We start from the raw sequence: 25,656 nt of genomic DNA, 5'->3' as shown, positions 1-25,656 counted from the left end.
GAGGGAGGGGGTAGAGAGAGAGCAAGCACGTGCACTGAGATACCAGAAGCCTCCGCAAAGGAAGCACCTAGATTCTGTCCAGTCCCCGCTTCCTGCTATGTCCTCTCTTGGACTGCATGAGAACCCCCCCTTGTCCTTATCACAATTGCCTCCTTTGTCTTTGCTCTTATCTGGCTCACATAAAATGGTGATGAATTAAAGTTCACACCACTAGTAGGGTTGTAACTCATGCTCTCAAAGAAAGAAATCACCCTGGCAAAGGCAAAGTATTACTTAGAAGTTTCTTTGCTCGCATGAGATTCTTTCTAATCAGCGTGGAGTTTCCAAAAACCCTACAGTGCTTTGTTCTGCTGATTCCCAGAACAACTGTAGAGTTGTTTGTTTGTTTAAATGTGTATAGGTCTGACACTTCAGCAGGAGTTCAGGAGAGGGGAAATAATGCTAAACATCTTGCCAGGCTCTCCAGCCCTCCCTGATGCCAAACATTTCTCCTATTGCTTCCTGAGTAGATCAGATCCAGCCACTCCCTGCTTTAAAACCTGTGTGGCTACTGGTTGCCTAAACGCAAAACTCTACCTCCAGCTCATCTAAAGACCTTTCTCTCTGTCACCAAACTGATGCCCAGTTTCTTTTTGTAGACCTGCTTCTCCAAACTGATTATCAGTTCTTAAAAACCAACAGTTATCTCTCACTTTCTAGTCCCCACCACATAGCACCTACATTGATTTCTTTCATGTCTGCCTCTACCTGTCCAGTAAATGTTTGCTTAAGTAGTGAATAAATTATTACATACTTAATTTTATTCATACTTTTATTCTGGCTCAGAAATAAACACCAAACCATCATTAAGTAGGGATGGAGAGATGGCTCAGAGGTTCAGAGCACTGACTGCCCTTCCAGAGGTCCTGAGTTCAATTCCCAGCAACCACATGGTGGCTCACAACCATCTGTAATGAGATCTGGTGTCCTCTTCTGGTGTGCAGACATAATGGAAGCAAGATGTTGTGTTCACAATAAATAAATAAATATTTTTTTTAAAAAAAGTATTAGCCAGTAGTTTCACAACCCTGCATTGTAGTGCCAGCAGGACAATTTGAAAGGCACAACAAGTCATCAAAGAAAAAGACGATATTTTAAAATGCTGTTCCATATTGGTTCTGTCACACAAAAATTTCCTTATATAACCTGTCACTAAAAAATAATCTTAAATATTTTCAAGCTTTTTAAAGGTTTACCTATTTTATGTGTATGAGTGTTCTGACTGCATGCGTGTCTATGCACCATGTACATGTCTGGTGCCCAAGGAGATCTCTTGGAACTAGAGCTAATGACTGCTGTGAGCTGTTGTGTGGGTGCTGGGAACCAAATCCAGGGCCTCTGGAAGAGAAGCCAGTGCTCTTAACCACTAAACCCTCTTTCCAGCCCCAAAATCTTAACTTTTTATACACAGCATACTGTGTGTTAATGTGATGTTATGGCTATGTGAAGATTTTATGAATTGATTCTCTCAAGGCTATTTTATTGCCAACTTTCCCATTGGTCACTATTATTTAAGATGTGCGTTTGGTTTGAGTGATAGGGTAGTTATCTCTAAAGCTGAGCTTGCGTGCTATTTTACGACCACAGAATTCTGGGTCTGCTGACATGCTGTGTGGTTACTGTTGCTGTTACTTGTTTATGGTGCTAGAAGGAAAAACAGTCTGCTATTTCATGGATAGAAAACTCACAAGAAATAGCCGCTAGGCTAATTTTATATTCTTATTAAGGATAAAGACATTGCATCTCTCATTTCACTTGTTTCCTATAGGGAGAGAAAAATAAGGATGAACTTTCTTCATGGGATCCTGTTGGCCTGAAGTTTCTAGAACGGAAGACTCAAAGAGACTCTCACTGCCACCTCTCCAACAGCCCCAGAGTGATAGAACATGCCTATCAATATGGAGGCACAGCCAACAGCCGCCAAGAGTTTGAACACGTGCAAGGAGATTTTGGTGAAAAGTAAAGGAGTGCACTGTCCTTCTAGAAACTTCATGCCGTGCTCCATCCTTGTTCTGCCTTTCCTTCATATGTCTCCTTAATTCTGGGGCGTGTGTGTGTGTGTGTGTGTGTGTGTGTGTGTGTGTGTGTGTGTGTGTGTAAGTATATACTAAGCAGCACATGATTCCTGCTTTCCAAGAAATTGTGCTCACACTTTCTCTCCAAGTGGACAGAAAACAGCATTTTGATTTCACCAAAGTTGCCCAAAGAAGAAGCATCTTAATCAGGGACAGCGCTGAATGGCGCATCAGCTGACTTGATGCCACCTCCTCTCCCCCACATAAATTGCATTCAGATTACGAACGAGAATGCGCCCAAACTTCTAGAGATCAAGAACACAGAAAATGCACTGTTCCTACACATCTGCGGCCCTCCATCTGCCTCACACACCATTTACTTCTTCACAAATCTCTAATGACTCCTTGTTGTTAAGGATTCATTTTCATAGTGTTTGTGTACCAGCAGGCAGAATCAGTGTTTTCATATTCTTCATGAAGGAGACTTGATAAGTGTGTCTTACCCACACTCGGAGCTGAAGTTCTAGGCAGGTTTCTTCATACACATTTCCACAACACCCCCACCCCCATGGCTGTTTTTGACATGTGATATTTGTCAGTGGTATAGACTCTATACCCTTCCACTGAGCGGGTCCTTAGTCTGTGATTTATGTAGATAAATGATATTTCTGTGAAATTGTCTCTATGCATGTTAATCACTTGTTGCTATTTATATTCACAGAGATAAGTTAACATGTTCGTTTTGGGTGTTTACTAATTTTATTAGATAGGATTCTCTAGAGCAGTGGTTCTTGACCTGTGGGTCAAGACCCCTTTGAGGGTGGAAGGACCCTTTCACAGGGGTCACCTAAGACCGTCAAAAAACATATGTTTACATTATGATTCATAACAGTAGCAAAATTACAGTTGTGAAGTAGCAACAAAAATAATTTTATGGTTGTAGGTCACACAACTGAGGAACTGTATTAAAGGGTTACAGCATTAGGAAGGTTGAGAACCATTGATTTAAAGGAACAGAACTGATAGGATGACAACATAAGGATAAAAAGAGGATTTGTTAGAGTGACTTACAGGCTTCGGTCTGGCTAGTAAAACAATGGCTGTCTCCAACGGAAAGGCACAGAACCCAGTAATTGTTCCACCCATGAGGCCAGCTGTCTCAGCTGGTCTTTGATCTGTGTCACAGTCCCAAAGAAGTAGGCTCTCGTATCAACAAAGGAGACCTCCGCAGCCGGACAGACGAACTTGCCAGCAAGACTGAGAGCAAGCAATGATACATGTCTCATTGTATCAGCAGCCTCCATAAGAGGGGGAGACAGATCTTCTGACCTCAAAAGACCCAGATTTAGGGTGGGTCTTCCCATTTCAAATAATCCAGTTAAGAAAAATCCCTCACAGGTATGCCCAGCTGCTTGAGTTTTAGTTCATTCCAGACAATCAAATTGACAACCAAGATTAGCTATCACAGACACCATAAGGTTCATAAACAAGATAAGACTTTGTTAAACGTGTAACAGACCTCTAGAGAAAAGTAGAGATGCACATGCATGGGGTACCCTGGGCCTGAAGCTTCTAGAATAGACCTAGATAGGAGTTTGCATTGAGGTAACCATGCTTACCCAATTAAATTCATTAGCTCGTAGTCATGGACAATTAGAATGAAGCTGTTTGGACTAGATAGAATGGCAATTCTGTCTTGGACTGTATTGCTTTGAAATTTCATTTTGAAATATTATTCTGAGCCTCACCTTACATATGGTGGCTTCTCTTTTCCTTTACAGATCTCAGTTTTCCATTCGTCTGAAGACCCGTTCCTCACATGGGATGATTTTCTATGTCTCGGATCAGGAAGAGAATGATTTCATGACTCTGTTCTTGGCTCATGGCCGCTTGGTCTTCATGTTTAATGTTGGCCACAAGAAACTGAAGATTAGGAGCCAAGACAAATACAATGATGGACTGTGGCATGATGTAAGTCGAGTGCAGAGAAATAGCACTGTCAGCAAATGCTGGTCATTGCCCCCCCCCCCAGATTAGGGCTGATTCTATACTACTGGCCTAATAGGAATGACCATGCTCAGATTCTGAGGCTATGCACCCAGAGTTCAATTATAAGAATTTATCAGTTTCCTATTTTAAAAGTCTTGAATCATATATTTAGATAATCACAGGCTGATAGTAATTATTTTAGCCAAAATCCCAGTAATCAGCATGAGCAAAAGTTTGGTTTCTAATGAATTTTTGATAACTATCACTGTATTTCTTTTAAAAGTAACCTACAGGAGCTATGAAGTGAGTAAACCACTTGGAAGACAGACTCTTCCAATGGGGAGTACTTAACACTTAAGGTAGCCAGCGGGTGTGGAATGGCAGGAGTAGTACACTATATACTTAACTGTACGATGCCGCTGGCTGTAGAAGGATTTTTCTTTGGGCCACCAGCTCACAAATAATGACATAGAGACTTATTATTAATTATAAAAGCTTGGCCTTAGCTTAGGCTTGTTCCTAACTAGTTCTTATAATTTAAATTAACACCTATTTTTTAATCTATGTTCTGTTGGGTGACTCATTACCTCATCTCTCCATACTGTCCATCCTCTTTCTTCCTCCCAGAAATCTCTCTCTGCCCAGAAGTCCCACCTATCTCTCCTACCTAGCTATTGGCTGTTTAGCATTTTATCACACCAATCACAGCAATACACTTTATGCAGTGTATGAATATCCCCCAATAGCTGGTCAGCTCGGAGGAACTTCCTAAAGTTCCTGCCAAAAATATAGCCTGCACTCAGAGATGAAACCTATAGCTTTAAGTCATTAAATCTAGAGATAAGAAAACAGGTGAACATTTGCTGTAACACATGAAGTGGTAAACCCAAGGAGAGCTAGACAAAAAATCAGAATACAAAAAGTAAGGAAGCTAGAGACAGTTCATAATAAAGACATCTGCACTGGGACCAAGAATCAAGGGATAAAGTTTCTGGCACTCCAAGAACAAGACAGCCAAAAGCATACAAAGAGGAAGCAAGAAGGCTGAGACATTCAGAGATGGGTTCACAATTTTAAGAACTTTCTGTACCTTCCCACAGCATTGCAATACCAGGGTTAGGAGGGTAGACAAAACCACCTTCCCCATTTTGTGGCCTTTGCTAAGCCAAGCTATTCTCCTCCTCTTTATCCAGGTGATATTTATTCGGGAAAGGAGCAGTGGCCGACTGGTCATTGATGGTCTGCGAGTCCTAGAAGAAAGCCTTCCTCCAAGTGGGGCTGCCTGGAAAATCAAGGGTCCCATTTATTTGGGAGGAGTGGCTCCTGGAAGGGCTGTGAAAAACATCCAGGTAAGCCAGCTGTGGCAAGACTAAGTCACTGACCCTTGAACGGGAAGATGGCTGATTCCAAGCCCTCATGTCAGAGTAGGAAGCTAGCAAAAGTGAAGGGGGTTTGCAGGAGAAGCACCCTAGGCTGTCCCTTGGGCGTCCTGTCTGCCCTGGGGCATTACAAAGTCAGCTGTCACCTTTTGATTTTTAAAGCAGAAATGAGATGAAAAAAAACTTGGTAGGTCATGAAACTCCAGGGCACCTCTTTAGTTCTGCAAGTACCTATAATTTTTATGTAAAGCTACACCAAGACCAGAGAGCAAGTGATTCCACTATACTACTGAGTGAGAAAAAAAAACAAAACAGAAAAACCCTTTAGCTCATTTTAATTCAGTTCAATTTTTTTCCTTTCTCATACAGTTTTTAAATATGCAAAGAATGTGGGTATAAGTAGAAGAATTGAGAATACAAGAAACATTTTTGTGAATTGAATTGTAACCATTACGTGTTTTTAAAATGATTCTCAGTGAAAGGAAGGTATCAAAGGGCTTAATTTATCTTAGACACAAACATAGATTTGATTATTTTGTCACAGCCTATGGAAACATTTCCATTGCTTAATTACTACATGCTGATGTTACAAAATACAAAAATCCCAGCTTCGATGAATTAGTTAAAAGTTGGTTACCTGGAGCAATACTGATCATTGGGAAAGGTAAAATGAACAAGGGATATCTCTTTCTCTCAAGACTCACGGGTTTGTTTTCCCATGATGCATCTAGCGCTGGGCGGGGCGATTTTAAATGACCTCTCCTTCTTTCAGATTAACTCCGTGTACAGTTTCAGTGGCTGCCTTGGCAATCTGCAGCTCAATGGTGCCTCCCTCACCTCCGCCTCTCAGACATTTAGCGTGACCCCGTGCTTTGAAGGGCCAATGGAAACAGGAACCTACTTTTCAACAGAAGGAGGCTATGTGGTTCTAGGTAATGTGACCGCTCTGGCGTGATTACGGTTGGCCCCTGCCTAAACTCGAACTAAAGCTTGCTCCTCAGTGCAAAACATCCAGAATGGGGGCCTGTGAGGGGTAGAATTATTAGAAATATCCATGCTCTTCTGTGTGAGAGAACTCTCTCTCTTTGAAAACGGCGCTGTTCACCAACAGAGTGAGTTGTTACAAAGAAACCCTGGTCCCTCTCCTCATTCCCTGTGCGCACATCCACACACCCTCCCACTTCTGCAGTGAGAGCCTCAACACGCTGCCACCATACTCTCTGCTTCCCAGCCTCCGGGACTGTGAGTGGAACAAACCTCCTTTCTTTATAAATCAACCAGTGGCAGGTACCCTGCTATAGCAACGTAATAGATGAAGACAATGATGTCTGCCAAAAGCATGAGTCCTGAAATGCTTTCTTCCTGGAGACACTTGACAGGGAATTTTAAGCCAAAGTTAAAATTCAATAATGCCAACCTTATCCCTGTAATGTCCCTCATCCCTGTCCACTGTTATCCCCTCTGCTGTTTCAAACCAAATATCCAGCGCCTATCCTTGTTGCTCGCATCAGCCAAACTTTTGGGTGCAGACCATCTTCACGCAGAACTTTGCCCACCGTCATGTGATCTGGTCTATGTCAGCTCTTGGCCACCTTTGTCCTCCAAGTTTTCTTGTTTGTTAGTATGAACTGTTGTCCCCACAGAGAGAAAATACACTGCCTCCCCCAGCTCTATGTACACACCACCTGGAGGGCAGTGTGTGCACACCACCTGGAGAGCACTCTGTACACACCACCTGGAGGGCAGTGTGTGTACACCACCTGGAGGGCAGTGTGTGCACACCACCTGGAGAGCACTCTGTACACACCACCTGGAGGGCACTCTGTACACACCACCTGGAGGGCACTCTGTACACACCACCTGGAGGGCAGTGTGTGTACACCACCTGGAGGGCAGTGTGTGTACACCACCTGGAGGGCACTCTGTACACACCACCTGGAGGGCACTCTGTACACACCACCTGGAGGGCACTCTGTACACACCACCTGGAGGGCAGTCTGTACACACCACCTGGAGAGCAGTGTGTGTACACCACCTGGAGGGCAGTCTGTGCACACCACCTGGAGGGCAGTGTGTGTACACCACCTGGAGGGCAGTCTGTGCACACCACCTGGAGGACACTCTGTGCACACCTTCAGTAGGGCAGTGTGTGTGCTGGGTGATGGACTGTAACAGTTCCAAAAAAACAGAAAAAAGAAATCCTAGGAGACTATACCCAGGCTCCATCTAACCCACAGCAACAAACATGCTACAAATATAAAGGATTAACCATTCCTTAATGGATTTGATAAAATAACCACCAGGGATTTTGCACAACCTCTGATAAAGAAACCATGATGTAACCAGGTACACTTTCTTAAAGAACCACTCGTGTCCAGTAGAATGTGACTGGAGGCAGTTGCCCTCTGTCTACCTCAGGATTTTGCTTTCCCTCCCTGCCCATTCCCATTTACTCCTACTAAAACATACCCTCAAGTTTCTTAGTCTTTAAAGAATTCTGAAGTTTGGACAGTTTGAAATATATAACCAACTGTATAATTTGTGTTCTGAGCATTATCTAATACCAGGAGGGCTGGGCATGGTGGTGCACACCTTTAATCCCAGCATTCTCAGGATCTCCATGAGTTCAAGGCCAGCCTGGTCTGCACAGCAAGTTCCAGGCAGCCAGGGCTACACAAACAGACCCTGACTAAAAACAGAAAGAAAGAAGGAAAGAAAGGAAGGAAGGAAGGAAGGAAGGAAGGAAGGAAGGAAGGAAGGAAGAAAGAAATGTGTTGGGAAATAAAATTTTAAGTTGTCTATGAGGAAATTGTCAAGTAGACACTATTACAATGCCTAGGCTTGCAATGAGCCTTTAATTGTATATGTATGGGGATGTTGGGGGGTGCACATGAGTGCAGATGTCAAAAGAGGGTGTCTGATCCCCTGGAGCTGGAGTTACAGATGGTTGTGAGCTGCCCAGTGTTACTGCTAGGAGCTGAACTCCTCAGAAGGGTAGCACACCCTCTTAACGGCTGAGCCATCTCTTAGCCCCACGGCTGTTCTTTTCCCTTTTTCTTTTTTAAGATTTATTTTATGTGTATGCGTGTTTGCCCACCACATGCATGCCTGGCATCCACAGAATCCAGAAATGGTGCTAGGTCCCTTGGGATTAGATGATTGTGAGTGCTATGTGAGTGCTGGGAATTGAACCCGGGTCTTTTGAAAGAACAGCCGATGCTTTTAATCAATGAAACCATTTCTCTGCCTCCACCCCCACTGGACTATTCTTAATAAGCAATGTCTTAGGTCACCACAGTAACAATTTCTAAATACTAGCACCAGTTAATTTTGGGGTTAAAATTGTTTTTAAAATACAGTTAATCAGACCTCTTCAGTGGTTACAATGTAACATCTGTCTTCCATATTTGCATACTGGAGGCCTCTAGGCAGGGCTCCCCACCTTCCATGTGGAACCAGCTAGGCATACCCAAAAACCATCCAGAGCCACTTCATCAGGCTCCCCAAGTTTTCCAGCCTCTGTACTTGACTTCAAATTATAGTCTCTGCACAGACTTTCCTGCCCTCCTTTTTGTAAAATTATGTATGTATGATATGTGTCTTCAGATTCCATCCATTGCCCAAATTGTCCTACCCATCTCACTTTTATTTATTACCGTTTGTGTGTGTGTGTGTGTGTGTTGTATGTACTATGTGTGTGCGTGATGGGGGCACACGCCACAGCACATGTGTAAGATCACAGTTGGTTCTTTTCTACCACCTTTACATGTGTTCCAAGGATGGAACTCAGGTTGGCTGGCTTATACAGCAAGTGCTCTATCTACTTAGCCATCCTGCCATCCTCTCTATCTTAAAAGAACAAATGGTTCTGCTGGCTGGAATGCCACTGCCCTAAACTCTCACAGCATAGGGAGTACGTTTAGTGTGTTGTCCTCACAAAGTCACACCATAGGTAGAAAATTTATTTTTCTCTTCTGGGTAATTTATATTTCTATCTGCAGATGAGTCTTTCAATATTGGATTAAAGTTTGAAATAGCATTCGAAATCCGTCCCCGGAGCAGTTCTGGAACCCTTGTCCATGGCCACAGTGTCAACGGAGAATACCTGAACGTGCACATAAAAAATGGGCAGGTAGTGTGCTGAGAATTAACAGTCTATCTTGTCTGACCTAGAGTGCTGATGTAAAGCAGCAGATGTATTTCACAGAGTTATTCCATCTGCCTTTCTAATGGGAAAAAAGAGGAAAACTGAACATGAGATTTAAGTATGTGCAATGCATGTATTCACATTGGTGTGCCGAGAGTTGATTAGAATAGAGACATGAAAATATGCCAAAGGTACCAAAAGATTACCAATAAATAACAGCATGACATTTTAATAAAAGAATTAGAAGAAAACTTTTCAGCAAATAGAAGGTAAAAATATATCCACTTCTTAACGTCCACAAGTGTGAAAGCATCTTTCTAAATACTTATATGCTTATCATAGATGTGTGTATATATACACATGTACATAGATATTATTCTTAGTTACTAGAAATTTGTATTAATTGTAGTTAAACACCACATTCATCCTAAGATATTACTAAAAAATATTCAGGAACATGTTCAAATAAGTTTAAAGGAAAATAATATTTTCATTATGCCTCAAACTTAATATAACTAAGTTTTATTTTGGTTCTAATGTACTCAATTAAAGGATTAAAGATAAAACAACTTTCATAGGGTCCTGAAATGAATCCCCAGCATCATTGTGTGTGTATAAATATATAATTATATATCATATGTAATATATATAATATAATATGTATGTAATGTATATAATTGTATGCATATGTAATATATAATATATTGTGTGATATATATGTTATGTATTGTTATATGTTATCATATATTACATGTGCATGTTGTGTAATATGCATTATATGTTAGTGTTATATATTAGTACATAATATACACTACATATGTTATACATATTAGTTACTAGGTATCGAGTACTATTCTAATATGAGTGAGTTGGCTTAGGCCTCCTGTCATCTCAAGGATGTGCATAGTATTAACACTATTATTTTGTGTCTGAGAATAATGGGGCAGAAAGTAGATAAATGGAAGCTATGATTTGGCTTGAAAGTCCATTCCCCTCAACAGTATCTTTTATTTTCCATTTCTGATTGAAAAAACTCATTCACTGTATTTTGATCGTGATGTCCTCCCTCGGCTTCCCCAAGATTCTCCCCCTCTCTCTGTGCACCCAACTTTGTGTTCTTCTCTCTTTAAAAAAAATTAAAAAACAAACAAGCAAAAGATCACAAAGACAAAATTGCCAGAGAGAGAGAGAGAGAGAGAGAGAGAGAGAGACAGAGAGACAGAGAGACAGAGAGACAGAGAGACAGAGAGACAGAGAGAGACTCCACAAAAGTACACTGCGTTTGTTTTGCACTGGTTGACTACTCCCAGGCGCCCTGCTTTGTATAATAGAAAGTGCTCTGTTAACTCAGTAAAACTGTTCTATTACTTTGTATAATAGAAAGTGCTCTGTTAACTCAGTAAAACTGTTCTGTTACTGTTCTTTCCACTCCTCTATGTTCTCTCCAGTAGAATAATTTTGTTCTCTCTCCAAAGATTTGAACTATTTTAACTTAGACTCTTCCTATCACCTGTCAAAGAGTGACCCCTTGTGTTCACATTGCAAATGTAATCATGCACGGGCATTTACTCAAAGTACTGCTTCTCTGTGGTGGTAAATCAGTTATGGAGTTCAGCTCTACCAGGATAATGAGAAAGTCAACTAACTCTACCACATGCCCCATCTGTGCAGGTCATAGTGAAAGTCAACAATGGCGTCAGAGACTTTTCTACCTCAGTAACTCCCAAGCAGAACCTCTGTGATGGCAGATGGCACAGAATCACAGGTGAGACCCGAAGTGTCCTGTGCAAGCCTGAGGCCGCACAGCACACGGGGGCTGATGCGACCTTCTATGACACCTGAAAGATGACAAGAAGAAAGAACGCAGTATCATCAGACTACACTATGTGTACTGAATGCAAGAATATGAATGCTGCCAAAATACAAGACATGGAAATTTTGGAGCAAAAACTAATAGTGCTCATGGTTAAGGAAAATGTCACCACAGTGGATCAATTAGATATGCTTTAGATATTGTTGATGTTTTCAATGATAAAGAAGTATAGGGATTTTTATTCTGGAATGTATTTGGTGTTGTGATAATACCCCTATACCATGCATGACCAATCTTTCTCCTGTCTCTCAGTTATTAGAGATTCAAACGTGGTTCAGTTGGATGTGGATTCTGAAGTGAACCATGTGGTTGGACCATTGAATCCAAAGCCAGTGGATCACAGGGAGCCTGTGTTTGTTGGAGGTGTTCCAGGTAAGCACTTCCCAGAAGTGACAGGCTTCCAAATCCAGGAAAACCAGTAAGCTTTCATACTGTTGTTGTTATATTAAAAATTGAGACATGTGTTGTCATAACACCTAAAAATTCAAAGGATTTTATATGCAGTGGTCCCTAATAGGGGAGAACTGCAAAGTGCTGACTTTGATCCCAGCACTGGAGGGGGAAGGGAGAGAGGGGGGTGTAAAGTGCCAAAACTTATAACTAACTCCTCATTCAAGATTAATAACATAAGACTCAGCTTGCTCACCAGGAGACACCAGTCCATCTTGCCACGTTTACTTTTATCTCCTCTTTCCCTCTTTCTCCTTTAAATAGCCTCTAATGTACACAAACACTACAGAGAACACTCATTCATGAGTGATGATGCTTCAGGACCTGCAAACCTTGAGGATTAAAGTTTACTGACCATCTCCCCTTACACGATAGGAAAGAACCCATACTTCCCCTGCCTAGAATTCGCCTGAGTTGAGAAAACAGCTGCAGACCATAAGTTACGTTGCTCAAACGGACTGGCACTCCCTACAAGAGGTTTCCATCTACAGTCCTGTAAACAGCATCTAAATGGTGTCTAATTCAGTATAGTGAGAAGACTCTTACGGGCCCCCTTAAATTACCTTATGCCCTTAGAATAATGACCATTATCCTACATTGAACAAGATTGTTTTTCTACATTTCTCTGACTTGGAAAAGTTAAAAGTGAAAATTGAAGAGGAGGAGATAAGGTGGAAATATTTAAGCTTTTCACCTGGAATTTGGTGAGAATTTTAATAATTCAACTAGATTTTTTGACTGTATCATACAAAAGCAGTCAATAATTTAAAAAAAGAAAAATCTGCAGATAAAATCAAGCATCTCATCTCGTGTCCTCTTAAAATAGTAGTAACCAAGTACCCCTCTTTCTAGGCTGACATTTTTCAGGTAGGAGCTGCAGTGATTTGAATAGGGATGGCCCCACAGGCTCATATATGTGTGTACTTGGTCACCAGAGAGTGGCACTACTTGAGAAGGATTAAGTGTGACCGTTGGAGAAAGTTCACTGGGAGTCTCTGAGTTTTCAAAAGCCCATTACAGGCCCAGTCTCTCTCTCTCCTCTCTCTCTCTCTCTCTCTCTCTCTCTCTCTCTCTCTCTCTCTCTCTCTCTCTCTGTCTCTCTGTCTCTCTCTCTCTGTCTGTCTCTCTGTCTCTCTCTCCCTCTCTCTCTCCCCCTCCCTCTCTCTCCCCCCTCCCTCCCTTTCTCTCTCCCCTCCCTCCCTACCTCCCTCCTTCCCTCCCCTCCTGCGTGAGGGAGAGAGCTACTTCTCCAGCACCATGCCTGCCTGCCTGCCATCATGCTTCCTACCACAGTGGGAATTAGGATGATGAGCAAATCTTCTGAAAGGTACCAAAGGTGCCAAGTAAATGCTTTCTTTTTTTACATGTTACCTTGGCCAGGATGTCTCTTCACAGCCATAGAGCAGTGACTAAGACACCCTCGTTAACAATGATAACTCAGGAGCCAAAAGGCATAGTTAAGACCCTCAATAGGCATCCCCCTCTTATATTTCACAGAGGTGCTCACAGCACAACCCTCTTACATTCGCACAAGTGCTCACACCACAACCCTCTTACATTCACACAAGTGCTCACAACACAACCCTCTCTTATATTTCACACAAGTGCTCACACCACTATTCCTCAGCCCCCTGCCTCTGTCCTGGCTTTGGTTCTGAAAGGGGCTGTGGTGAAGGCCACCCTTGCACCTCATGTCGGAACCCTGTGAACATTGTCTCATATCAGTTCTATCTCTCCACATCGCTTCCTTCCTAGAAATCATGGTATGGCTTTAACTATTTCCCGGGTTTCCAGCACACACGGGATTAAAGTAATGAAGGCATGCACCTGTCTCCTTCATGCCCTGGCCTCTGGTCTCCCTGTACCAACTGAGACTGAAGTTCTTTAATGTTCAGGGATGCTGCCTTTGCCCCAGGCCTTCCCACAAACACTTGGGAATCGGATTTCCAGTAAATGTTGCTCTTCTTTTTTCTTCTAGTGCATTCCCAAGTAGCAATTTCTCCTACCTCTCCTTATTGATCATCTGGGCTTGGCTTTTCCTTCCATCTTTCTTCCCTAGGAAACATACACTACCACTGTTGTGAAACTGTATTAGTTACGTTCCTATCACCACAATAAAACACAATGGCCAAGGCTATTTGTAGTAGACAGAGTTTGTTTGGGCTTACGCTTCCAGAGGGTTTACAGTCTATGATGGCTGAGTAAAGGCGTGGAGGCAGGATCAGGAAGATGATCACATCGTAAACAAGCATGAGGCAGAGAGAACATACACAAAACAGTGTGTCTTTAAACTCTCAATGCCTGCCTCCAGTGACGCACTTCCTCCAGCAAAGCCACACCACCTCAACCTCCTAAACAGTACCAACAGCACATCCTCAAATACCCAAAACTGTGGAAGACATTTCTCACTTAAACGTCACAGGTTACCATAGAACACTGTGAAGCTAAACGGTACACTGCCTGCTGGCAGGGAACAAGACCTCATCCCATCCAGCACTCACTGCAAAGCACCTAAGCAGGTGTGAGCGTGACAGCGTGTCTCTCCAGTGTGAGAGTGACAGTGTGTCTCTCCTGTGTGAGAGTGACAGCAAGTGTGTCTCTCCAGTGTGAGAGTGACAGTGTGTCTCTCCAGTGTGAGAGTGACAGTGTGTCTCTCCTGTGTGAGAGTGACAGTGTGTCTCTCCAGCGTGAGAGTGACAGCAAGTGTGTCTCTCCAGTGTGAGAGTGACAGTGTGTCTCTCCAGTGTGAGAGTGACAGCAAGTGTGTCTCTCCAGTGTGAGAGTGACAGTGTGTCTCTCCTGTATGAGAGTGACAGTGTGTCTCTCCAGTGTGAGAGTGAGAGGAAGTGTGTCTCTCCTGTGTGAGAGTGACAGTGTGTCTCTCCAGTGTGAGAGTGACAGTGTGTCTCTCCTGTGTGAGAGTGACAGTGTGTCTCTCCAGTGTGAGAGTGACAGCGTCTCTCTCCAGTGTGAGAGTGACAGTGTGTCTCTCCAGTGTGAGAGTGACAGCGTGTCTCTCCAGTGTGAGAGTGACAGTGTGTCTCTCCTGTGTGAGAGTGACAGGGTGTCTCTCCAGTGTGAGAGTGACAGTGTGTCTCTCCAGTGTGAGAGTGAGAGGAAGTGTGTCTCTCCAGTGTGAGAGTGACAGCGTGTCTCTCCTGTGTGAGAGTGACAGTGTGTCTCTCCAGCGTGAGAGTGACAGCAAGTGTGTCTCTCCAGTGTGAGAGTGACAGTGTGTCTCTCCAGTGTGAGAGTGACAGTGTGTCTCTCCAGTGTGAGAGTGACAGTGTGTCTCTCCTGTGTGAGAGTGACAGCAAGTGTGTCTCTCCAGTGTGAGAGTGACAGTGTGTCTCTCCAGTGTGAGAGTGACAGTGTGTCTCTCCTGTGTGAGAGTGACAGTGTGTCTCTCCAGCGTGAGAGTGACAGCAAGTGTGTCTCTCCAGTGTGAGAGTGACAGTGTGTCTCTCCAGTGTGAGAGTGACAGCAAGTGTGTCTCTCCAGTGTGAGAGTGACAGTGTGTCTCTCCTGTATGAGAGTGACAGTGTGTCTCTCCAGTGTGAGAGTGAGAGGAAGTGTGTCTCTCCTGTGTGAGAGTGACAGTGTGTCTCTCCAGTGTGAGAGTGACAGGGTGTCTCTCCAGTGTGAGAGTGACAGTGTGTCTCTCCTGTATGAGAGTGACAGTGTGTCTCTCCAGTGTGAGAGTGACAGTGTGTCTCTCCAGTGTGAGAGTGACAGCGTGTCTCTCCAGTGTGAGAGTGACAGTGTGTCTCTCCTGTGTGAGAGTGACAGTGTGTCTCTCCAGTGTGAGAGTGAGAGGAAGTGTGTCTCTCCAGTGTGAGAGTGACAGCGTGTCTCTCCTGTGTGAGAGTGAGAGCGTGTCTCTCCAGTGTGAGAGTGACAGTGTGTCTCTCCTGTATGAGAGTGACAGTGTGTCTCTCCAGTGTGAGAGTGACAGTGTGTCTCTCCAGTGTGAGAGTGACAGTGTGTCTCTCCTGTGTGAGAGTGACAGCAAGTGTGTCTCTCCTGTATGAGAGTGACAGTGTGTCTCTCCAGTGTGAGAGTGACAGGGTGTCTCTCCAGTGTGAGAGTGACAGTGTGTCTCTCCAGTGTGAGAGTGACAGTGTGTCTCTCCAGTGTGAGAGTGACAGTGTGTCTCTCCTGTGTGAGAGTGACAGCGTGTCTCTCCAGTGTGCACATCACAATGCTTGTTCCTCCCAGTGCCTGAGCTCTTCACCTTGCAATTCAGCAGTCTTCATTTTTGACTTTTGTCTGCCTTCTGAGTCTTTCCATAAGCTCCACAGACTGAGCCAGCAAGATACACCTGAAACCACAGCCAGGGCGTCCAACCCATGTAACAGACTGCAAAGATTCACTAGTGAGCCACCCCACTGGGACTAGCCACCTGTAGTCCGAACCACCAGCCCACTGAGTGAGCAGCTTTTCATTCCACCTAGGAAACTTGTCAGCAAGGCTTCAGCAAATGCAATTATAACTTAAGGTGGCTGTGATTAATTCTATCATCCTGAGATGCTCGAGATTAATTCCACTAAAATCCTATCAGAAACCGGAGCATCAAGAATGATAACTAAAGAAATTAAGCATAGATAGAAATCTAATATGTTCTGAGTTCTCTTGAAATGCCAGTCACTCTTATATGACTCACGACTTTGATAACACATTTTCTCATGTCCTCGTTTGCTTCCTACGACTGTGATAAACACTGTAACCAAAACAACTTGGGGAGAAATGGAGGGAAATTGAGACAGGAGCACAGGCAGAGACCCTGGAGGAATGCCTTTTACTGCCTTACTCCTCCTGGCTTGTTCAGATACCCTTTTTATACAAAACAGCCCAGGACGAGTTCCAGTACAGCCAGGGCTACACAGAGAAACCCTGTCTCAAAAAACAACAAAAAGGTAATAAATAAAATCCATTTAACTATTACACACACACAAATCAACTTGCCTATATGATAATTTAAAAGTTAAAGCATCTTTGAGGTTAGCATAGCTCATTCCAAAATCTAACCTATCATTATTGAAACCCCCACATTATTTTCTATAAAATATAGTCACATCTTCATTCCATCTTAGAAACATCCTTAAAAGTATGTGTTAGGGGACTGGGAAAATGACTCAGCAGGTGAAAGTGCTTGATACTTAAGCATGAGGACCAGAGTTCAAATTCCAGGACCCAGGTATTGTCCACAGATTACATATAACCCAACACCGAGAACCACAGAGATAGGCGGATCCCTGAGCCTCAATAGCTCTGTATTATTGCTGGAAACTAAACCGTCTGCTCAGGGTTTGAGGAAAGACCCTGCCTCTAAGAAATGGGACAGAGAGAGAGAGATCATGAAAGACACAACACCCCCTCCCCAGCTTTTGCACACATAAGTGCATGCTCTACACACATATGCACACACTCACACACACAAACACAGAAACAAGCACGTTGATTTTGTTAACCAATTACTTAGGGCCCTGGGGTACTCTTCTGTCTCTACATATAATTAATTTTATGGTAAATCATGCAGACCGTAATTGCTATGCTAATTATTCCCCCAGATGATTTTCTGCATGAACCAAGGGTGGACAGCTCGAGCAGAAAGGAAGCTGTGCTCCACGGTGCGCAGGGTGGTGGAGGCCTTAGAAGGTTCCTCTCAGGCTTTCACTTGGTTTTTATCCTGAGGATGAAGTGCACCGAGCAGGCTGCAACCATGTAGCGGTTGTGAATTAGATACAAATAAAAGGAACTGCTCTCTGGGGCCGCTTTCACATCTAACGCTTTATGATTACCATTCTAAAGACGGATGCTGTTCCCACGCTTTATTTTCAGTGCACAGCTTCCGTGCATACTTACCCTACCCTGCAGAGAAAATGTACAGCGACAGCTGCTTGGTGCCGTTTGCCTGGTGTCCTATTTTATGTTCCTTCCCGAGTCAGATTGCCAAGTGTTTTTTTTTTCTTTTCTCCACCATTACTCACATAGCTGTGTGTTTATAATAACGAGCTTTGACTGAATGGATTTTAATTTTACAATATTTATGAGCTCTCCAAGTTGCCTTAAATTATATTGCTTCTCTCATCCCAACACACCTAATTGTATCTGTACAATTAATATAAACACAGGTTCTTCTAGGTGCCTAATTGCAGTGATGAGAAGATTCCCTGACATAACCACAAGATGCCTGTGTCCATACAAAGTCCATGCTATCTACCGCTTCCCTATTTATAGTTCTTAAGCTCTGAGCTCAGGAAAATTATATTTTACCTCATTTGAATTCATCATTTTCTCACAATTTCTATACACTTGGCAGAGATGTAGAGGCTTAAGGGTGAAGGGTAATGAAGATAGGAATTATACAAAAACATTAATTCTGTCCAAAAATAATATGGAAGCTCAAGTTCCTCTTCCCTTCTCAGCAAAACATAGTCAGCAAATGAGGCCCCGGGGAAATTAACTCTGGACAGCACAGGTAGATCATGGAAACTCACTGCTGAGGCTTCACGTGGAAGCGGTGAGCTTCAGCCCTGGAAGACAGCCACAGCATGCACAGAAATGTGATCAGAGAAAACATGGCAAACATTAAAATACCCCAGGGTGCTCATTCCTCAAGAACGAGGGCCGGTCCTGGGAGTCTGCTAGAGAACCCGTGCCATCGCTGATGCGGAAATCAGTTTGACAGCCTGAGCAATTTTCCAGTTTTTCACCAGGAGGTAATACTGGAGCTTGGAATTCCCCCACTGACATTCTTGCTCTTTTTGTGTTTCTCTTTTCAGAGTCTCTACTGACACCGCGTTTGGCTCCCGGCAAACCCTTCACAGGCTGCATCCGCCACTTTGTGATTGACGGGCGACCAGTGAGCTTCAGTAAAGCAGCCCTGGTCAGCGGCGCCGTGAGCATCAACTCCTGCCCCACAGCCTGACATGGTGGGACATAGCCCCCTGCCGACAAGAACTCTTCCTAGCACTGAAATAAACACAGAGCCATTGGGGGAAGGGGCAGAACCCCCTCCCCACCACAGCTCTCACCTGGTTGAAGGGGATTTCAATAAATCAGAGACCGGCCGCTTCCTATTTCTTATTTGAATTTATACTGCAGATCCAAAATGTCTGCGGTGGGCAGCAATTGAAAAGGCAGCAGAATTCCTTATATTGAGAATGCATGTTCTTCAGCTGGCAAAGTCACTGCTCCCGTCTCTATAATAAAACAGAAGAACTTCCAAACCAGCCCTGGTATACAAGCCAGGTGTCACTGTGTCCCCCAAGTGAGCAGCCTCTCAGGGGAGATCATTCAACGTATTTCCAATATGTTCGTCCTCGAATGCTTTCTCTTACCTTACATTTCCTGACTTGTTCACAACCTAAAATCGGATGACCCGTTTACACCCTTACAGGAGGGTTTTCAGTTTACATTAGGAGTACCTGGTTTAGTAACAGCTCTAATGGATTATGTTTTTATGGGACTGGGGAGATGAATCCAAGTATACAAGCAGGTGCTTGAGCTCAAGCTTAATTGAGTTAGATCTGTAGTCCCCATAGTTGTTTCAGGAAAGTTAACCTGTGGTTTCCCAACAAGTACCATGTGTGCATTTACAGGACACATGTGTGCGTGAGCATCAAAAGTCACAGGGCTCATGTATGTATAGACATACATACACACATAACTTTTTTAAAGAAAAGGTAATTACATATAATTTAATTTTTTTCTGGACTGAAAGGAGGCCACCTTTTTACAGAGTTAGAACTTCACACTCATACACAGAAAATGAGAATCCCGAGTCAGGGTACCACTTAGCACCGCGCAGTGGCCTTCTGAAACCAAAGCCTCGCCATTTACATAAACTTAAATCAGTTCTTATATAAGACTTCACTCTCCCAGACTCAAAATGAAAAAGGTCTTCTTCTTCTTCTTCTTCTTCTTCTTCTTCTTCTTCTTCTTCTTCTTCTTCTTCTCCTCCTCCTCCTCCTCCTCCTCCTCCTCCTTCTTCTTGCTAAGCATGTCATTGTCAGTACTTGATAAAGGAGAAAAATGAGTTATGTGTTTTTGATCATTCACAGTCCCTGCCAATTCAGAGCCCTACAAAATGAAGGGGACCTTGTTTGATGGAGACCCTCTGTGTACCTGTGTTCCCTTCCTCTCTGACATGGCCGCAGCTGACACTGTCTGGTATGAAAGGATGAGTGTGAACAGCTGAATATTTTCTCTTGTGAGTTTAGATTATGAAACAAGAAAACCAGGTACTTAGTAGAAGTTGAAACTGAAGAGATTTCAACCGAAATGTGATTTTAGACGCTCAGGGCACACGTTCCCAGGCATGTAAATCTTGGCATTGCCACTCTGTAGACAGAAAATGACACATCCTCTATCCTTTGTGTAAGGAAACAGGGCCAGCCAAAGAAACACTTTCAGCCCTGAACACAGGCCCTAAGAAACATGCCCTGACACTGAAACCTGAGCCAGTGAAAGAAATGTGTCCTGGTCCTAAAGGCTAAAAAGGACCAGTGAAAGAAAGACAATTTGGCCCTGAAATCACAGCCATCTCTGTCCCTCACCAACTAAACTAACCAATCCCTGAGCAGGAAAACTAACCAATCCCTGAGCAGAAAACCTTCTCCTTGGGAAAACTCTGCCCCTAAGAAGCCCTATATAAGCTCCTCTGCCTGTTCAATTGTTGACTGTCCTTTCCCACCCTGGCAGAGGCAACAAGTCTCCTAGACTCTGCCTTTTCAAATAAATCTCTTTCTCAAAAGAATCATGGATGAAGATCTTCATTCACCGCGCACAGTAGAAGAAACTTGCTGAGACACCCCTTGGGAAACTGAGCACAAAACAAAACAAAACAATAACAGCAACCAAAAAAAACCTTGCTCAGACGCTCACTTAGCAGGGCTGAGCAAAACTGAGCAGAAAAAGTAACAACTCTTCTCCGGAGCTGGAGAAGATTGCTACATTTGTGCAGGGGCCTCCCCTTTAACAGACTATAGCCGAAGAAGTAACATCTTCGGCCGAGGAAGAAGCGCTTAGCTCTCTCTGCTAGGACACTAGGCTAGGGGAACAGACCAGAGCTCAGCTCTCTAGAAGCTATACCTTGCGGGGAGACCACACCCCACAGCACCCCAGCTTCAGGTAGCCTGGCTTCCGGAGAAGTCAAGACACCTTTCTCTCCAGGGTTGAGCTGTCCGATTGCGCTCTACCCCTCCAGAACTGTCCTATTGGGGCTCTAGGTAGCCTGGCGGAAATTCCCCATAAGTCAGGATACCTTTGCAGTTCCAAAGCTGTAACACTTACCCTCACATTCTGGTGCGGAAACCCAGCACACACTTGCTTACACTTTGCCCAGTAATGATTACTTCAGTCCTTGGCTAGGAATTGGGCCCATTAATGAGGGGTATAAAACAGTTCCCGCCGCCTTTCCCTGAAAATGTATAAGCCTTAACAGTTGCTGGGGTGGGGCGGAAGGGGGCTCGTGAGGCCCCACATCCCCTGAAAATAGGCAATTAAAGGTTGATAAAGAGAACATTTTTCTTCACTGGTATAGTCACCAGTAATCCCTCACCCATACTCCTAACTCACTGATTCCCATGCTACACTTGGGTAGAAACATTTCTGTCATCGGTGCCCCATCTGTTAGTAAACACCCGTTCGCGTCTCCTCATAAAAAGTTCATACAACTTCAAAACTGGAAGCTGGGAGCTGGAAATATGCCTCGGGGACTAAGAGCAAATGCCGCTTGCAATGGACCCTTATTCACCTCCAGCTACTTAGCAGCTGGAACCTGTAACTCCAGTTCCGGGGGCTCTGCTACCCTCTTCTGTCCTCTTGTATGTATGCACTACAGGTACATACATGCAGACGAAGCACTCATACACATAGAATAAAATGCTTTTCTAATATACACTAAGTGAATTTCTGGGTTGTTCAAAAAAGCTCAGAATTGTATCTGGCATGTGTAGGAATACAGTTAATAAATATTAAGTGAACTTCATTCAGGCAAGCAGAGTTTCCACAAAAGCTTCCAAGGCAATCCTTGGAATCGGAGAAAAGCAAAACCTGATGCTTCTACTTTTGACTCCACTGAGCCCAAGAGACTTGCCTGAGGGCATGAGAAGACTGGAAGAAAGATGGAAAGCTCAGAAAGTTCTCAAAATCAGGGAATAAAGTTGGCTAAAGCTCACAGTGGAGGACACCATTCCCTGAAGAGCCTCTGACAATCGAGGAGTAAAATGAGATTGAAGGATGACAGCCCAATGATCTGTGTAACCACAGGACAGAAAGGCACAAGCATAGCCATGTAGGATGACACACAAACATGACCACGTACAATGACACTGCCAGTCAGCTGCAGTCCTTGAATCTCTCCAAAGCTGCCCAGGGTGGTGCTGAGAGGACGTGTTCTGGCCAACCTAGCCAGATCATACTGAGCTCACACTGACCTACATCCACAGCCTCGATAGATTAGCTTTCCAAGTAACCGTGAGCTAATGTCAGCCTAGAAGCAAGTTATAAAAGTATGATATGCTCCGAGAGAGCTCGTACCCAGTAATGTAAGGGAATGTGGGGAGACTTACAATAGTACTGAAAAGTGCTTTCTCTTGCTGTGAGATCAGTAATAATGCTCCATTGGCAATCCTGACTAGCAGGAATTTGTGTCTTTTGTTAATCTTGACCATTCTGTGTAGACGTTTATCAGTTTTACTCATCATGTGAAGAAAAGGCTTGGGTTCCACTGTTTCCTCTATTATTTCTCTGCTTCTTGTTTTTTATTACATTTATTTAGGTACACACATGCCTTGATGCATGTGCAGAGGTCGGAGGATGACCTATGGGGTCCGTTCTCTCCTTCCACAACATGGCTCCTGGAGATGAAACTCAAGCCAGCAGACTTGGCAGCAAGCATCATCACCTGCAGAAGCATCTCACCAGCTCCTCTTATCTTTGTTATTTCTCTGCTTATTTTTGAGAGTAAGGCTTGATTACCTGCCCCCCCCCAGCTTCTCATTTTGTTTTATGGAGTTTCTAGTTGTTGTTGTTGTTGTTGTAGTCGTTGCTATTTTGTTGAGACAGTCTTACTCTGCAACCCAGGATGGTCTAGAAGTTGTGGTAATGCTCTATGCCACCCTACTGGGATTGTAGGCATGTGCCACCACACCCATCTTATCCCTTTCTAATGAAATAATCGAATGGTCCAGTTTTGTGTGCTATTGTAGCTAAAACTCACATGTTTTGATATGTGCTTTTATTTAGCTCAAAGTGACTTCTCTCATTCCGTTTACTCGAGGGTTATTTAGAATTGTGTCATTTTTATATTCTAGGTTTTTTGTTGTTTTTAATTTAATTCTTTAGTTGAATATACTTTGAATGCTCTACATACTCAATGTTTTTCAATTTTCTGAGCTTTGATGACCCATAATGTAGTTAGAATAGTGAAACTTGAAAAGAATACACACTATTCTGGCTTTAAGAAGTGGCATTCAGAATGCCAACTAAATCATGTTTCCTTGTCTTCTCTGATTTTTTTTCTTGTTCTACCACTTGAAAACCTGTATTATAAATGTAGAATTGTTCCTTTCAGTTGCATCAGTGTCTGTGGCTCAGTGCACTTCGAAGATCTAAGTAATTATTAACATAGCTACTCCAACCTTTTGATAAATGTTTGCATGCCCTTCTACTTATATCCTTTTAACTTTATAAAGATTATTTAATGGGTGTGGTATTTTGTCTGCATGTATGTGTGTGTATCACATGTGTCCAGGGCCCACAGATGCCAGAAGAGGACATCAGATTCTCTAGTACTGGAAATCCAGATGGTTGTGAACCACAATGTGGGTACTGGTAATTGACCCTGGTCCTCTGGATGAGCAACCAGTGCTCTCAACTGCTGAGCCATCTTCCAGCCCCAGCCCTTTAGACTTTTAATTTGTGAGTCTTAAACTTAAAGTGAGTTCATGTAAACAGCTTATGCTTATACTTTTTTTTGGCCAATAAGATAGTCTTTTGCTGCAAATAAAATTTAGACATTTGTAACTGATATAAATATCTAAGATTTAAATGTTTCTTTTTACCTTTTTTCCTGTCTTCTTTTAGAGTGTTATTTCAGTCCTACTGTTTGTATAATTATTCTATTTGTTATTAGAGATAATTCAAAACTTTACAATTTACACATTTATCACAATCAAGTACTAACATGCTATTTCATATAGTTTTTATTTTTAAAAAATTATTTTTCATTTTACATACCAACCCCAGTTCCCCTTTCCTTCCCTTCTCCCACCCCCTCCCATCTTCCCCATCCCCCATGCACTCTGCAAAGGGTGTCCCCTCCTCCTTCCCAGGGGAGTCAGCAGAGTCTGGCATACCAAGTTGAGGCAGGACCAAGCCCCTCTGCCTGTATCAAGGCTGAGCAAGTTATCCCACTACAGGGAGTGGGCTCCAAAAGTCCAGTTCACGGGGGGACTCTTGGATAGGTCCTGGTGCCACTGCCAAGGACCCCCACAGATCAAGTCACATAACTGTCACCCACATTCAGAGGGTGTAGTTCAGTCCCATGCAGGTTCCCCAGCTGTCAGTCCATAGTCCATGAGCTCCCTCTAGCTCCAGTCAGCTGTCTCTGTGGTTTTCCCCATCACACTCTTGACCCCCTTGCTCATATGATCCCTCCTCGCTCTCTTCAGCCGAAATCCAGGAGCTCAGCAGTGCCTGGCTGTGGGTCACTGCATCTGCTTCCATCAATTACTAGATGTAGGTTCTATGATGACAATTAGGGCAGTCACTAATCCTATTAAAGGGGAAGACCCATTCAGACACCCTCTCCACTATTGCTAGGAGTCTTAGCAGGGGTCATCCTTGTGAATTCCTGAGAATTTCTCTAGTACCAGGTTTCTCTCTAACTCCATAATGGCTCCCTCTGTCAAGATGTCTCTTTCATTGCTCTCCCCTTGGCTCCCCCAACTCGGACTTCTTGATCTCTCATGTTCCCTTCCCCTACCCCCTCCCTTCTGCCCTTTCCCAGTTTACCCAGGAGATCTTAACTATTTTCCCTTCCTATGTGTGTCCCTCTTACAATCTCCTTTTTTTACCCAGCTTCTCTGGGGCTGTGAATTATAGCCTGGTTATCCTTTGCTTTACATCCAATATCCACTTATATACAGTGAATATATACTGTGTCTTTCTGAGTCTGTGTGACGTCACTCAGTATGATTTCTTCTAGTTACATCCATTTGCCTCTAAATTTCAAGATGTCGTTTTTTCTACCACTGAGTAATACTCCACTGTGTAAATGTATCACATTTTCCTTATCGATTGTTTGGTTGATGAGCATCTAGGCTGTCTCCAAGTTCTGGCTATTACAAAATTAAAGCTGCTATGAACATAGTTGAGCAAATGTCCTTATGGTATGATTGTGCATCCTTTGGGTATATGCCTAGGAGTGATATTGCTGGGTCTTGAGGTAGATTGAGTCCCAATTTTCTGAGAAGCTGCCATACTGATTTCCAAAGTGGTTGTACAAATTTGCACTCCCACCAGTAATGGAGGAGTGTTCCCCTTACTCCATATCCTCTCCAGCATAAGCTATTATCAATGTTTTTCATCTTAGCCATTCTGTTAGGTATAAGATGGTATCTTAGAGTTGTTTTGATTTTCATTTCCCTAGTGGCTGAGGATGTCTAGTAATTCCTTAAATGCTTTTTGGCTAATTGAGTTTCTTCTGCTGAGAATTCTGTTTAGATCTGTAACCCATTTTTTCTCTAGATTTTT

At 43.4% G+C, this 25,656-nt stretch overlaps 1 protein-coding gene across 1 annotated transcript in view; it reads left to right on the top strand.

The window, feature by feature from the left end:
* Positions 1–18,965, top strand: part of Lama4 (laminin subunit alpha 4) — a 139,250-nt gene extending 120,285 nt beyond the window's left edge. The window contains exons 31-38 of the mRNA XM_040758219.1: positions 1,808–1,998; positions 3,836–4,025; positions 5,237–5,392; positions 6,195–6,354; positions 9,424–9,554; positions 11,241–11,334; positions 11,695–11,814; positions 18,678–18,965. Coding sequence (XP_040614153.1) covers positions 1,808–1,998; positions 3,836–4,025; positions 5,237–5,392; positions 6,195–6,354; positions 9,424–9,554; positions 11,241–11,334; positions 11,695–11,814; positions 18,678–18,823 — 1,188 coding nt within the window. The 3' untranslated portion in view covers positions 18,824–18,965. The remainder of the gene's footprint in view (positions 1–1,807; positions 1,999–3,835; positions 4,026–5,236; positions 5,393–6,194; positions 6,355–9,423; positions 9,555–11,240; positions 11,335–11,694; positions 11,815–18,677) is intronic.
* The last annotated feature ends 6,691 nt before the right edge of the window (positions 18,966–25,656 follow it).

Source organism: Mesocricetus auratus, unplaced genomic scaffold, assembly GCF_017639785.1.
Source record: "Mesocricetus auratus isolate SY011 unplaced genomic scaffold, BCM_Maur_2.0 Super-Scaffold_100018, whole genome shotgun sequence".
Lineage (NCBI taxonomy): Eukaryota > Metazoa > Chordata > Mammalia > Rodentia > Cricetidae > Mesocricetus > Mesocricetus auratus.
The sequence above is the reverse complement of the archived record's forward strand: the minus strand, read 5'-3'. Positions and strand labels throughout refer to the sequence as shown.